At 38.6% G+C, this 16087-nt stretch overlaps 1 protein-coding gene across 1 annotated transcript in view; it reads left to right on the forward strand.

The window, feature by feature from the left end:
- Window positions 1–4217: 4217 nt before the first annotated feature.
- LOC104413054 (UPF0606 protein KIAA1549-like) overlaps window positions 4218–16087 on the forward strand; it is a gene marked incomplete at its 3' end in the record, with an annotated part of 22140 nt that continues 10270 nt past the window's right edge. Inside the window, exons 1-5 of the mRNA XM_010023951.1 lie at window positions 4218–4253; window positions 4594–4771; window positions 5187–5314; window positions 6733–6916; window positions 13926–13985. Coding sequence (XP_010022253.1) covers window positions 4218–4253; window positions 4594–4771; window positions 5187–5314; window positions 6733–6916; window positions 13926–13985 — 586 coding nt within the window. The remainder of the gene's footprint in view (window positions 4254–4593; window positions 4772–5186; window positions 5315–6732; window positions 6917–13925; window positions 13986–16087) is intronic.

The following is a 16087-nucleotide window of genomic DNA, read 5'->3' on the forward strand; positions in this document are numbered from 1 at the left end:
GGAGGGGGCGGGAAGGGAGTGTTTTTTTTAAAGAAGAAATTTTTCTTCTGGTTTGTGAATTATACCTTTAGATTGTGCAGACTGGCCCAGTCAAGTAAGAAGTCAAAAGCTCATGATGACAGAACTATGCTAATTTTCAGTGACTTTCTGTGCTTCAGTAATATGGAAGCGCTTACCCTCTTAATACTAACAGCAGTAAGACAAAATGTATTGCTAAATACTTGAAGATTGATTGGAGCAAACATTTGATAACTTGCTTCTTTATGTTTTTGTCCTTTAAATTCATTCGTTTCATGCCCACTATTGCCTTGTAGAGCTCTCAATAGGATGTTCTGGCCCTAAGGCTTCTCAGAAGCAACTGTTTTTATAAATAATGCAGTTAGCCTAGCTTCATTCTTTGCAGTTTCTTTTTTATCAAAAGGAGAAAGACTCTCTGGAGTCATTTATGCTTATTTTATGCTAGAATGCTGCTATTGTATCTGTTCTTTGTGATGCCCTGGGTATGGGTTTTGCACTAAAAATAATCACTAGCAAATGTCTTCACCTCCAACAGTGGAGTACTAACAACACTGTTACTTAAAAAAAAAGCTGTCTGTAGTATCAGTATGTTGAGTGGTGATGTAATGCAGAATTTGTCTATATTGCTAAACTTCATTAATCAACCAGATCTGACTTTTGCTAGTCAAGGAACCCTGTGTACATTTGCAAGTTATGGTAAAGCAGTGCACTACTCTAAGCTGGTTTTTGACTGTCTCCTATTACAGCTTACAGATGTTGTTCTCTGGCTGTGATGTAATGCACAGTAAATCAGGAGACAGTCTTGTTAAATTTAGCTTTGTAGTAATGTATGCCTTAAAATTAAATCCATGGCAACAATGGATATAACTGCAGCTCACTTTAAGTACAAAGCAAGCTTAACGCTGACCAGAGGATTTTTTTTCCCAACTTTTTCAGTTGAAACTTTGCTCTCTGCCTATTTATTATTTCAAACATTCTGAGTTGTTGAAGTGGAAAAAAAGAAAAAAGGCTTGAATCGTGCCTAATGAAAACAAACTTTTGTCATTTTTTTCCTATCAGAAGTCCTGACAGCAAAGAGAGAATAACCAAAAATTCTAAAGCTCTTTCCACTTGGTCTCAATGTATAGCATCTGCAAAAGAGTAAGACACTGTTGTTTGAATAAGAGTAATTTTTGTCAACTTTCTCTAAAGTAAGCCTTATGACACTTGGTTAAGATCTGTTATACAATGTTCCCTTGACTAAGATTCGTTGCACTGGGGTGTGAAATAAAGTAGTGTTGGCAGTAACTCGCTGCCAGGACCCCTGGTGCCATTAAATTCATGCCAACAGGAAAAAGCTTTTTGCCAGTCTCATTTGTGCTTGGAAATTTTATCATGCAGCATAAAGTATAACACAGACACTTTGTTTGCTGTATTTAATGTGCTTAGGGTTTGGGGCCTGTCCTTAACCTGTTGGTTTCTATAATCCAAAATTAGATGAGGCCTTTAGTGACATGGTTTAGTGATGGACTTGGCAGTCCTGGGACTTGATGCTCTTAAAGGTCTTTTCCAATGTAGTTGATTCTATGATTACTACACCTCTGCCTTCAATGTAAGGAGCTCAGTTCATTGCCAAGCAGTTAAATACTTCTTTCATAGATGCCGCCTTGTGGACTTGCTCTGGCTTCATTGCTACTCACTGCTGTGAAATTCTGGCTGATATCATTTGGGTGTTTAAAAACAGTGAGAGAATTGTTGCCTTAGGATCCTAAAGTGCATAGAAACAGAAGCTTTGTTTCAGTTTTAAGACTTGTGATCCTTTGTAACCCATCTTTGGGATGTTAAATGCTCTCTGCAGGCTCTTTACAGGATGCTTAATAAGGTGGTGGTGAGGAAATCAGTTGTGCATGCTTTCTGCCAGGTGTTTACACAGCATAATGCAGTGGAGTGTAAGCATGGATTAGATTGTAGCAAAGGTGCGTCTAATCTAGTAGCGGACAATAATCAGTGGCAAATGCTTAGGGAATATCATAAGGAACGGAGTAAGCGTACACTAATGTTTTCCCTGAATACTCTTCTAGCCTCCAGTAACTCAAGGCTTGAAAATTTTCTGCGCTAGAAGCACTCTCTCATGGGGGTAGCTTTGAATGAGGAAGGTCATGTCCTGGAAACAGCAGTTGGATTAGCCATCGCACTTTGGAGAAGGGATAGCTCAACCTGAGGTGGTGTAAGGGTCTCTGTTCCTACTGAAGGTTTCTGCTTTTGCTATGGGAATGTCTCCAAAGTGCACATGGAGTTTTGTGTTCTTCTCCAGCTTTCTGGCCTAAAATGTTAAGATAAGAAATTTGTACTTATTTAATATAAGAAATTTGTGCTTGTTTACTTTGATGGATGGTTAGCTAATTTGTTGGCATCTAACTGTTCTGGCACTAGAAGTGAAACCTCCAAGAGAGGGTTGGATGGATGGCTGGGTTTGTGAACTATTAGAGCTGTGCCAAGAGGAGCTATTCTCATTCATGAATCAAGAGTCATGAGCTATGCTCATCTATCCTAGATAGCTTTGCAAACTTCTCTGTGAATTAGCTTGTAAACAGCATCATGCTGGCATGGCTGTATTATTTCTGTCATGTGAATTAGGTTGTAGAGAGTTAACTCTAGATGACCCTGCAGTATCTCAAGCAGAAGTAGCTATTGTTTTTACCTGTAGTGGTTCAAATCTACCTACCTCAGAATTACACTTTCAAGGTGAAGGTTTTTTTTGTCATTTCCATTCTTCTGGAGCAGCTATCTCTTTTCTGCTGCAGTCAAGGACAAAAGGGAAACAGTGTTAGATGTGAAGATGAAAAAGTCAATGCAAAATTCCATGGGGTACTTGAGGGTAGGCTGCTTTCATTGTATCTATGCTGCACTTGCAACAGGTCAGACATGGAGACAGCTGAGTTAGTTACCAGAGGTTTGCTTTCCTGTCTGAAATACTTAACTCTAGTCATGAGTACGTGCTGGCTACACTAGGCCCCTCTTCCTCAGCATATATTGCTTTAGAAATCACCAGCAAATTGTCACTGAGATTTGTAATTCTAATTCCTCTTTTTCTTGCCTTTTAAGTAGTCTCCTTTGCAGTAATAGGCAACTTTCCTTTGGCATGTCTTACCTATTGTAAGTGCTGTTCCCATTTGACAAACTGAAGCTGCAGAGATCATTTCATCCTGAGATAAAAGGGTAAAATTTCAGATAAGATGAATTGAAAAGAGCTGTGCATATTATTCATATCAAACAAATTTGAGTTCTATGGGTCTAAATCCATTTAGATTAAACGCTGGATGTTGCATATATTTGGGGACTAAGAAGGAAGAAATGAATAATGAGCAGCATAGATTATTTCTTATTTCCTTCTGCTGCTGAGGTAGTTTCTTCTGGTGAAGATGATCTCTTTGAAATGCATGTTTTTTAGGGGACAAAAAAGGAGCTGCTTGCTGTCTCATCTAAACAGCAACTGCCATTGCTTTACAGTGCAGCAGAAATACCAATAAGGAACATGTGGTTAACAATTTTAGTACTGTGCTTTTCTGTAAGGCTGATCCTCAAGTTGAGAATATCTAACATACCCCTTCACTACCACAAAGCCTGCAAGGTGCTAGCATCTCTTCATTTGAGAGGTGCACATTTACCAGAACCTGTAGGTCTCTGGTTTAGATGATTTATTTATTTGGGAGGCTATCATATTGGACATCTCAAAATATTTTAGTGTGACTGCCTTAGGCAAATAAAGCAAACTGGGGAGTAAACCAAAAAGGAAAAAAGTACTGCTGGGGAAACAGATGTCCTTGGTATTGAGAGAGTTTCTCTGAAGGAGAGCAGACACTGAAATACACTTAAATAAATAAAAACCTTCAGTTTGTTCTTACTTAGGTGACAGAGAAATGGTGGATGGGAGTATTTGCATGAACACATTCACCAGGGTTTATATTTAAATTACAATCTCATTTCTTCTATATGATGACTAAGGCTCCTCAGGGTTTTTAAGATGACTCAAAGTCAGGAGATGAATTGTAAGAGGAAAATAGTAATTGTGGTAACTACACTGAAATAAGCAGGTAGAAGTATTCTCTGGAAGAAAGCGTTCTTGAGTGTGAAAATGATATCCATAAAACACAGGTTTATGTGTGCTTTGCTCCTTGTGTGTCACATGTGAATGGTATAGGATGTACTTGCTATGCAGCATGCGACTGAAATGCAGACTCTATGCAAGCGATTCAGTAAGTAAATAGCAGTATTGTATGGGAACTCTTACGTACTCCAGGGGAATACCAGTGAGGGGGAGTGCTACTATGCCAGGATGTGATAAATCAAGAGGTGCTGGGATTGGTGTGTTGTACTGAAGAGATTCTAGTAGGTGCAGCTAGCACGGGGGAGTTGCCTTTCTGATGCACTGGAGCAGAGACTGCAAGGCACAGCACTCTCAAAGTGTTTGTGCTTTTGCTCTTTCTTTGGAAAATTGCATTTTCCTACTTCTTAATGATGTACCTTTGAAATCCTTGAGACTATGTAGGTTTAAAGTGTTGTTTAAAGATTCTTTTTTAATCTTTTCTTTTGTAGGTTTATAAAATTGCCCCCAAATTTGCTTTCCTGGTGACATCAGGTCCTTTTGTTTACACGGCAGTAGCTGTCATAAATGTGCTTGTGAACAGCAGTCTTCTTCGTGGTGAGGCCCCCATGATCCTCTCATTGCATCCTTCTTTCACTGTGCCAGATAACAGATTCCAAGTTCAGACAGGTGAGTTCTTATCGACATGAAGAGGAAAAGTAATTTTGTATTCATTCACACTTTTTCTCTTGTTACTAAGCATGCAAGGTTAAGTCAAACCCTGTGTTCTACTGTTGTGAATCTAAACTACTTTAAAATGCTTGAGTCAAGTTTCAATTATGTTTATGTTAAATGCTACAGTAGGTATTTTGTCACTAATATATTTCAGTAATCTAATTACTGCTGCAATAATGAGTAGATATTAATTGAGTAGAGAATTTATTGCACCAACACAAAATGTTTCTAGTGTATTTTTACCCAGTGTTTTACTGAATATGTGCTGAATTCCATGAAAAAGTGATAGCCCTGTGGATTCTCTTGCTCATTTTGTTCTCTCTCATAGAAGTACTTGTCTGTAGGAATAACCTGTACCCTTTGCCTTCAGTGCTTCAGTTTGTACCTCGGAACGTGGAGGTTGGGTTCTGCAATTTCAGCCAGCGCATTGAGAAGGGGCTGAAGATGGCATTCATGGAGGTGAGCAAACACCAGGAGTTCTACAACTTCACTGTGCAGGTAAGAAGACTAGCATGTTTTGTGTCTGTCCCTTCCTCTTCCTCACCTTTGGTTGTCCTGTGTTTCATCCAGCCAGTAAAATGAATTAGGTGTTCACTGGCTACCAGTTGCCATCAAGATCATGTAGATCTGTGAAGCTTTGTTATGAAGTCAGGGGTTTTTTTCCCCTGCAGGATGATATGGCACATATTCCTTTGGTTTCAAGCTTTTTGGAAAACTTATAAATCATCATCTTATATATATCCAAAAGCATTATTGAATATAGTAGGATTTACAGTTTTTCATGAAAAGGCTGCTTCCACTCTATCAAAGTAATTTCTGTCCTGTTTTACTATTACAGAGTTAGGGTATGGTTAGAATGTTTTTGTTGAAAGACAACTTTTCAGGTCTAATTGCTGCTCAGGGGATTGTATTAGGGAATATAGGAGTTACCTGCATTCTGCCATTATGTGAGCAAACATGCTAGTTGCTTCTGAGGTCTAGAAATACTGCAGTGTATGTCTGTGGCAGCTACTACTGGAACTACACATGTGAAAATACACAGTTTATGTGCTGGGCACTGAATCACATGGCAGAATTTAAAACTCCCTGGAAAGTTGGTAATTCAGCTTAGTGACACCAACTCCCTCTTCTGTCTGAATTCTTGAATTTAATCTAGATTTGTTGTAATACCAAAATTAGTAAAAATTTTATTGTATTATTTAACTGGCACCATAAATGCCAATCTGTGGTGCCCTAAAATAAAATCATAGGAGGAAAAATAGCATAAGCTTTACAGTACCTAAAGTACTAACTATATAGTACCTATAGTAAAGTTCTCAGAACTGAACAACTTAATGGCACATTGTGACTGGCTAGACTGAAGACAAAGCATGAAAAACAATTTCTTGGACTATCGATTTAGCAAACTTTTATTTTAAATACTACTTCACTGTCTGGAAGAGGCTTGTCTAGATGAACGCTGTCGTTCTGGTACAAAAATTGGGCTTCTAACCAGAGTTAGGGTCTGAGCGTGCACAGTGCAGGAAGTTCTGACCAAGAGAACATCCTTTCAGAATGTTTCTTTACCATGGTCTCTTCCTGTCTGTTCCATGCAGTTTGGTATTTCTTTATCAGTAGACTTATTTTGCTAACCCCTTCTCTAGGTGGGATTTTTTTCATCATTTTCTAGACTGTATCTTTCAGATCATTCTGGATTATGATTGACCTTAAAGAATAACACTTGGAAGAGGATTTCACATGTAATTTTGCTTCATCTGAGAATAAGCAAGCTGACTCGATCTGGAACAGATGTTCCTCTGTTTCAGTGTGAATTGTCCCCCTTTCCTATTAGGGGGAAAAAAAAAAATCTGTGAGGGAAGGAACGGAAATGCCAGTGATTTGATTTTGCTGACCCTGCTTCAATCTTGTCTTTTCAGATATTGAATATAACCCTGAGCAGGCCTGGGGCAGCATTTCGGCAAGGCCCCGTGAGCATTGTTTTTGCCATCCGAGATAGGTACGGTTTTCTAAATGGATCTGAAGTCAGTGAGCAGCTGAGAAACTTGTCTGTGGTGGAATTCAGCTTCTATCTGGGCTTTCCTGTGCAGCAAATAGCTGAACGTGAGTACTTGCTGTTTGCCAAGACTGCAAAAATACATTTTTTAGTGTTTTTTCCTCTCTACAATTTTAAAGTAATTTTGTGCATAAGTGATAATGCAGCTTCAAATACCTGACTCTTATCATAGATTCTGCAGAGCAAATCCATGCCCTTCTCTGCTCACATACTGCATATCTGTCATAGCAGCTTGTTGGTTTTGTCATCATCCTTTCCTGTTGCTCTGGGCCAGTTGTACTTAACCTGACTTCATTAGTCCATTTGGTTTAGTCCAGATTAAAAAGAAGAAAAAAAAGTCACTTCAAAATTGCTACGAAGGGCAATCCAAGGGATATGTCTGTGGTTATGTCTACAGGGGCCTTATATTTGCCCTTATAGTCTAACTGGTTGATCTGTTAAACCAGTGCTTTTTTGAGTAGTATAGTATCTTTTAAGGTGTTATCTTTTAAGTTATCTCTTGCTTCTTATGTACAACTGGAGTTGCAAATACTTTTTTCAAGTCCATGCCCATCCTGAACTTAGATTAATGGGAACTGCCTGCATAGCAGAATTTATGTGACACTCAGCCCTGGCAGTTGAGGTTTGGTTAGATTTTTCAGAAACCTCAGTCTCATAGAATCACAGAATAGTTAGGGTTGGAAAGCACCTTAATATCATCTAGTTCCAGCTCCCTCATTAATAAGTCAAGTTTCTAAACTCAACATTGATCCTTGTACACTACTTAATTGTTCATGACAGAAATAACTCATGAACGTAAGCAAGATCATGAGAGCACGGTACTGGCCTTTCCCTTCTGGTAGGTGTTGCTGTTAACTCAGTCCACTAATTCCTTGTTTCTTTTATCTCACTGTGCTTCCCGATGCAGATTTTTCATTTTCGGCATTATTTTTGTGAGCTATGTAGGTGTGTAACATCTGACCCAGTGTTTTTTGCTACACAGTTAAGCATCCAATGGAAAATAGGGCCTAATGGTACCTGCTATTCATTATATAGCTGTGTAGTAGTATGTCAATGAAGGTACCCTAAAGAAAGTGATTGTCGGCAGAAACTCTTCTCCATAGCATACAGAGTCACAGAATGCATCTTTAGCTCTGCGTAAGATGATTGCACAGGATACTTTCCAATAACTAGAAGTAGTGAAAGCTTGCTCATTTTTTTGAAACTTTTTATTTTTCATCATTTCTGAACCCTCTGCTCCCATAATCAATTAAAAAAATATTTCTATTCTTATTTGGTCTTACATAAACTGTACTTGTGCAGTGGTAGCTGTGTTTAATTGAGCCAGGACCAAAAGCCTTAAGAACCCCTGTCCATAGATGACCAGCATTTCCTTTTTTTTCCCCTTGTGAAGCCACAGAACTTCTTAGGTTGCAGGCTGTGGTCTTTATCTCTCACTGAATTCAAATTAAATATTGCTCTTGCCTTGATTGCTTGAAAGATATTTCTCTTTACTCTGTCATCTCTTTTGCACCTTTGCCCTAGAGTTTATTTAACTTTTAGACCCTTGAGTAATATTTTTAGGGTTGTAGGGTTTTGTTTTGTTTTGTTTTGTTTTTTCCTGTGATGTACACACATCTGGTCCTACAGGGTTTTTTTTGTGCACATATTTTGGAGTGATATTTGTAGTGAATTTTAAGGTTGTCGCTTGTTGAGTATCTATCTCCTGGATTGTGCAGTGGAGCTACCATGCAATTAAATGATAACAGAATTAGTGCTAAGGCTGGTGTATTCTGAAAGACAGACTGGTCATAGGGGAAGAGCATTTCCATTAAACATGCATGTACCCTGTTCTCCTTATTTTCCTTTCCTGATGGTACTTAGGAAATTTGAAGGTAATTTCTTCAGTGCTCACAGCAGGAGCTCTCCCTGTGTTATCTGCATGCTCATAGTGCCTGGCCAGTGGGGCTGATTTCAGGCCAGTGCCGGTGGAGCTCTGTGATAGCTCACGTGTTAATGAGAAGGCTGTTCAAAGTAGAATGAGTGAAGAGGTTAGGCAGTGCCTTTGGAAAAGAAAGTGCCATTCGGGTTTCTCTTCCTTTCCTGACTACCCTGAGGAGTTGCAGCGTAGTAAGGTAGATTTTGGCTGTTGTAGCCTGGCATGTTTATTCTCTGTTAGAACACTGGCATGTCTAAGCCTGGGGGTAAGTTATAGAAATAACTTTGTTTCTGAAGCTTGTTTCTTTATTCCTGATGGCGATTTTCAACAAGTACACCAACAGCATGGTAATTTCATTCTGGCAAATTCCAGGACAAGCATCCAGACTTCAAAATACAGAATTATTTTTCCTTTCCTCAAATCCACCAAATCTCCCAAACAATAGCAAGCCTCAAATCCTCAAGCAGACCTTTGGTGTAGGAAGGCAGAGTTACTCATCAGTGGTGACTAAATCCATCATGATACACACTTCATTCTATGAGGGTGGTGAGGCCCTGGCACAGGTTGCCCAGAGAAGCTGTGGCTGCCCCATCCCTTGCAGTGTTCAAGGCCAGATTGGACGGGGCTTTGAGCAACATTTTCAGAACATTTAATGTTGTATTAAAATAAATAAGTATAAGAAAATTTAAATAAATATAGTAGATTTCAATTTAGTAATTGAGAATTTTTAGGAATGATGAGATCTTCCTGAAGTTTGCAGTGTGATAAACATGAGGCTTTGGTGCCCAGGGAACACCTTGTCAGCATTTGGCTTACTTGTTGCTAGAGGAACTCAAGTTTAAAGTGGATTGTGCCTACTGCAGGACAGCTCATTTTGGTTTGAACTTGTCTAGTTTGGTCTCAGTAGCGCTTCAGGACATTTGTAGTCACTATTTTGGAAAATTAGACATGGTGCCATTTGATAAGTGAGCAAAGTGGGAACACAGTTTCTCAGGTTGTTAGAGATACGGGTCTGTCTGTCAGCAGCACAATAATTAGTGTAGTTCATCGGCTTTTATAATTGAGGCAACCACACTCAGTTATTTGTAGCTGTTTCTACAGTGTGTTTTTTGCTGTTGACGTGACTATTTTGAGCCTAAGGATTTTAGATTTTCAGTATTCAGAGCCAGAAATCACATCCAAAGGCTCAGCAGTGTTGGGCAGATCCTTCTTGAGAAGGCAGTCTGTTGAGGATGACCAACAGCCAGATCCACTTGGGCAGGAAGATGCCTAATGATTTTGTTTTCTAAGCCCTGAACTCTGCATTTATGCTCTCCTTTGGTCTACAGAGCAGTTGTAGCACAGAAGGTGTTGTGAAGATCTTCCTTCGATAGGTAGCCTCTTTGCTCTGTGCAAATTAATATGCAGCCCTCTGCTTGTCTGTGAAATTTTTGGGGGAATTTTGGATTTTTTCATATTCACATAAACAGCAACATACATGAATTGTTTACATATGTAAATATGTAATGTTCCATGCTGTACTGTTCTATGCCATTTGTGCCTTAGTTATCAGGCATGCGAACAGTTAATACTCTTGGTAGTGACTTTTTCTTTTTCCCCCTTGAGGGCTCTGTATATGATTTTGTAAGTTTTCTAGTCTGCATCTGAAGAAAGGGAAATGATAGGTAGGTGAGCTGAGCTGTCGGGGTTGAAGTTGACTCATGCTAAGGAGAAGATACTTGTGTAATATCACTGGATCTCAACACTGTTAAGTGAGACCTATCCCAAGTATGAGCTTTGTTCAAAGGAATATATTTGCTCCCTGCTTCTTGTTCACCTCACATGTCTTTCTACACACAGTCCTTACACAGGTTTGTTTTTTCTTTTTCCACATAGCTAGTATGTACTGCTTGTACATCTAACTGTGTGGGTTGTCCCTGTGCACTACATCATTAACAACAGGAATTTTTTGTCAGCTTTTTTTTTTACTCATTTAGAGTCAGGTCAGTAGTGAAAGTTGTTAGTTTGACAGAATGGGCTATTCTGTGCAGGAATAGGGTTGTTGGAGTAGCCAAGCCTGGAAACTTCCAGACTTTTTTTCTTTCCCCCCCAGACCTCCAGGTAACTTCAGTACCATGCTTACTTTCAAATGTCCAGTTTACACCTTCATGCATGCTTATTGTGTATTGTCCACCTTACATCTCACATCTTAGATTGTAAACTGGTTAAATGGTCATGAACTACATATCAGCAGAAAGAAACCCAAATCTAATCACAGGTTTTGGGTGTTAGTCCATTAAAAACAATAGGAAAGAATGTATTTGGTATTTCTTTGCCTGGAAGATTTCTCTGAGGACAGGCAAAGACTAAACAAGGAATATTGACCTTCATGAACTTACCCTGAATAAATCTCTTGGTTTTTTATTATGACTTTAAATAAGAGTGAATTGCCTTGGATCTTGCTATTTTTTCAGTGCCATAAGTAGCACTTTGATGGGTGGCATCTATTTTGGATATCTTAGAGATGTTGCAAGGCCGATAGGGTGATATAAAATCATATGATACAATCCAAAGACTGCAGAAATATTTGGTGATTTTTTTTCTGAGTGGATTTTGGATCGGACTTTCAACAGATACAGTGCATTACTATTGCCCACACCCCGATATTTTCATGGAATCTTATTTTGCAGTTGATCCCTTCTCATTCCATATATTGCATTCCCTGCATGCTTTCTATTACTGTTCCTCCATTTATCAGAAATAGGAATGATCAAGGTGGTGCCAGTTTTGTCCTGCATGGTCCCACACATCTCTGTATGAGGGGGTCAGAGGGATCCTTGAAGCATCTGGCAAAGGCCATGTTGCCCCAGTCAGACTGCTGTCAAGAGGTTTCTGGGTGACTAGGTGACCCTGTGTCTTTTCAGTCAGCATTGAATCAATGCTGTTACGCAGTATGGTGCTTCAGGGCTGCATGTTAGCATCTTCTAATGATGCTAGCATCTACTTCATTAATGCATCTATAGTCATTAGCAGACCAGCTGCAATCTAACTAATAATTCCATTTTGTCTATCCAGCATCCGTCTCAGAATAACAATCAGTCTATGCTGGTTTTAATCATTAGTTCTGGGGGCATTAGGAATCTTGCAAATATGACCTTGCTGCAGTGCTGAGGCTCCAGCTGAGCTCAGGATCTGGCCACATGTGGGTCGGTGAGACACTTGAGTAACCTACAGAGTAAGAGTTGGAGCCTGGACTTTCTGACTCCTGAACATGGTCTCAGTTGCAGAAGCATCCATCACTTCACGCATTCCTCCTCATGTTTTAAACCCCAGCCTTAGTTGCCAATGAACACAGCACATCTTCCTTTTCAATTTCAAGATTTTCTGCTCAAGTTGTTTTATTTTTAAATTTCATTAATTCCATGAAAAGTTTAAGTGAATAGTCATCCAGCAATTTGCATGAATTAAATCATTTTCAAGTACTAATTAGGAAAAGTGTGAAGAGCACATTAAGTATTGAGGCAAAACATGATTTTGGTTTAAAAGAAGAGAAAAACAACTGCTAGCAGTTCAAAGCTTTATGGCCATTGGAAGGCTTTTGATTTTCTTATCTTGCTCTTTCCATGCTTTGGAAAAACAACAGATGCAGTTTAGTTTGTGCTTTTTTGTTCAGGTTGTATTTCTAAATCGAAGAAAACAATTGCATGACCAGATTAAATAGAACTCCAATCTAAAAGCTACAATCAGATGAATTGTATAGCAGGGTGCCAAAAATGGATGTGTTTGTTTCAATGGTCTGTGAGGTGTGTTTTGTGTATCTGAGAGTTTTGGAGATTTGGTGCATCCTGGTCAGTGTATAGAAGAATGATGTTTCCTGTTCAGAATAAAGGACCATATTCTGATACCCTTCTGAACAGTAAGTCACAAAGTACCTCCCAGCTGGTACTCTTGAAGCTAGTGGCGCTATTATTGAAATAAAGGCGGAATAACCAAATTTATGTGTTTTTTCCATAGGACTGTTTATAAATCTGTGAAAATAAAAGGTACCACATAACTAGTGATTCTATTGCTCTTACCTTAACAAAAAAAAATTGTTTTAAGGGGCAAAAGAGTCTCTGTTTAGGTACACTGACAGAGGTCAGATACTCTATGAATTACTACATAATTAAATATGCAATAGTGGCAAACTATTTCACAATTAAAGATATCTTAACTGTAAAATGACTTAGCATGGACCAGGTCATTTAATTGTTATGTGCCACATTCTTTTTATCCATGAAATGGTTTAAAAATTAACCTTTGCATAATGCTTGGCAAACTGCATCTCCATTAAATATTTTGAGAAGGTTAAGACCATTCCTTTTCCTTATTGCCATAGTGAAGTTTAAGACTTCCCTTGAGGAAACTGTTGGCCCAGCCCCCATCTTCGCTTGTTTCCCAACATGTCTTTACTGCTCTCCAGTGGAAACCTTGGGAAAAATCTTATGCCTACTGAAGTCACTTGAAATAGACTTTATTTACTTCACTGGGACAAGGTTTTCACTCTGGAGCAGAGCTTTTTAAGAAAAATTGAGAAATGAAGAAAGCTTGGGGCCAGCAAGCCAAACAAAAGCCATGAGATTCGTCTACAGTAGTGTTTCTACATGCATTTATTTGTGATTTTGTTTTTAAATACTTCCCCCTGCACGTGTCTGGAACGCAATGAGCTATATTTAGTTTTCTGCTTTACATTTAGTGTTAGTGTTTATAGAGTTTCTACCTCAGAGAAGGTCTTATTTTCATTCTGAGATACTCACAAGTTGCCTCATTGCCCTTTGAGCAAAATTCTGATCCTTCAGCTAGCTCGGTAAGAGTCACAGTTCAGACAGTGAGCTTTTAAATTTCTAGGAGCAATGACCTTGGTACAGCAGCTTGAAATCTTTCACATAATAAATCTAACTGCTTCAGTTAGCTTCTTTTTGTTCAGAGCTGAACTGGGGAGTGTATGTTCGGAGCACTTTCCTTATTGTTGTGCCTGCGTAGCCTCAGGAGTAGTAATACATCTGTGTAAATAAGATGCTTACTGACAGTATAAATTATGAAGTTGTTACTTTTTTGGTGTATGTTGTTGAGAATACTGTTCTTACGGATGTTTTTCCTCTATTCTGTTTTTTACTCAGCCTTTCATTATCCCAAGCTTAATGTGTCTCAGCTGATGAAATCTTCCTGGGTGAGAACAGGTATGTGAAGTCTCTGTGAGTAAGAGTGCAGTTATTTTTGTAACTAGCCTATATAAATATCAATAGCTTAGGCTGATGCATTTTTATGAGGTAATAATGTGCCTGAGCTGAATAAATAGTTTAGAATAAATTCTAAAACCAAAGGCCTGATGACCTGGAATATCTGGGAAATTTAGTTCATGGGTCTTTAATGAACTACTGCAATTCCTTGATAATGCACACAAAGTTTTTATCTATCAAGCAGTTCATACTTAGTGAGATAACTTACACTGTCAGGCATAAAGTACCTACTCTCTGTGCTGTCAATATGCCACATTGATTTTTTAGGTTTTTATTTTAAGTGAAAAATAAAACTTTGTGTGGCACTTTCTACCAAAATATGTCAGGAACAATCCAGAATGAAAATAAATACATTCAGAGCATATTAGTTTCATCCCATTACATTGACCTCTTCTGATTCATTCAAAGCAGATCCATCCTGCCTAAGTCTTGTGGATGTTTTATTCTATAATTCACAGGTCTGGTTGAACTGTCACATGTAGATGCTCAAAGGCTATTAAGGTTGCCTGCATGCTATAGGTCCTGCCTGCTTCTTTTAAGCAGAAAGCCTGAAAGGTGACCTTCCTTTGCCTACCGAACTTCCTTCTCCAACTGGATAGACTTTTGTCTTCCCACAGCTTTATCACCTGTAGTTTGCCAGTTATGCAGGCTTACTTTTTTTTCAGGTATCCCTGTCTCCTCTCACTAGTGACCCAGTTTACTTTTTACAGGAAGTTGCAACTTCATTCCTGAAGCCCACACAGTTTATTTTAGAGAAGAAAAATGAACATTTTCAGATTATGTTAAGTAACATGCGAGAAGCTACATCTGTATATTCCACATCCAATGTCACCCTTCCTTAGGGTGTTTGCTTTTCGGTCATGCTGCCACTCTCTTTTGCTCAGCCTTTGGTTTGCTTTGTCCATTGCTGATGGAAGTTCCCTTAGATCCTGCAGTAAGGAGAGGGTTCTTCCAGCTCAGAAATCATGTCCCTTTGTGTTTTTCTAAACTTCCTGATGGTACGATAGTGAAAGCCAATTGCAGAACCTTTTTTGCTGTGGAGGAATATTTTGTAATCCCAGTTCTTGCAGGCAGCCTGGGAAGAGCTAGTAGACTTCGGCTAGGTCAGTCCTTTGAGTCTCTATACTGTATTCTAAGGGTAATGAATCATGACATAGGAAAATGACACATTTATCCGCATAAAGGTTTTTAATATTAGATTACCCAGGTATATGTGCATGTATCCCAAGAGTCATAAAATGTTGTGTTCTCCATAGCTGTCCCTCTTGGTTGTAGAATACAGTTCATGCTATTAAGTATAATTCATTGATACTGAAATTTAATACACAAGCAAGAATGCTCGTCATCTTGCTGTATATAATAGCCTTAGGCAGTTGTCTATTTACTTTGCTATTTAAATCTGAGATACTTAGTCTGTGGTTGAATTTAGAAGACAGATGCTGTTGATCTCTGTGAGAAATCATGAAAATATTTCATTTTCCTGCTATATGCAGTGAATATTTTTAAATGGAAAAAGTGGGTTTAATATATATTTTTTTTAACTTTAGAAAATAATGTATCTTTTATCTTGAGTGGTGTTTTATTAGGCACTGCACTTAAAAAAATAAGAATTAAGACACTGAAAAAGGAAATTTTAAAAAATATAAAGCATTTTAGTGGAAAAGTGAAGGAATGAAAACTGAATTATTTTACTGCAGTCAGTGGTGAGTTGGATTACTGTCCCTTAGGGTTGTTTAATTAGGTCATTTGAATGACTATCATTCCATTCACTCTTCTTTTATTTGATGCCACCTTGTTAGTTAAGGTCCATTCTTTTTTCATGTTTCCTATATGTTGTTCCTCAGGGATTCCTCTCAGCGTTAGCTGTCCCAGTGACCCGGAGTACCTGGGGTTGGGAAGCAATGTGGGCAGGGCCACTAACCAGGTTTTTTTGTGCTATAATTGGCATCTTGTTGAACTTTATCTGAGGAAGGTGCATTTGGTATACACAGCTTCATTCACATACTGCTGTTCTACTTTTTCTCCATAATTCTGACCTCTTT

The sequence above is a fragment of the Nestor notabilis genome, unplaced genomic scaffold, assembly GCF_000696875.1.
Source record: "Nestor notabilis isolate BGI_N333 unplaced genomic scaffold, ASM69687v1 scaffold8801, whole genome shotgun sequence".
Taxonomy (NCBI): Eukaryota; Metazoa; Chordata; class Aves; order Psittaciformes; family Psittacidae; genus Nestor; species Nestor notabilis.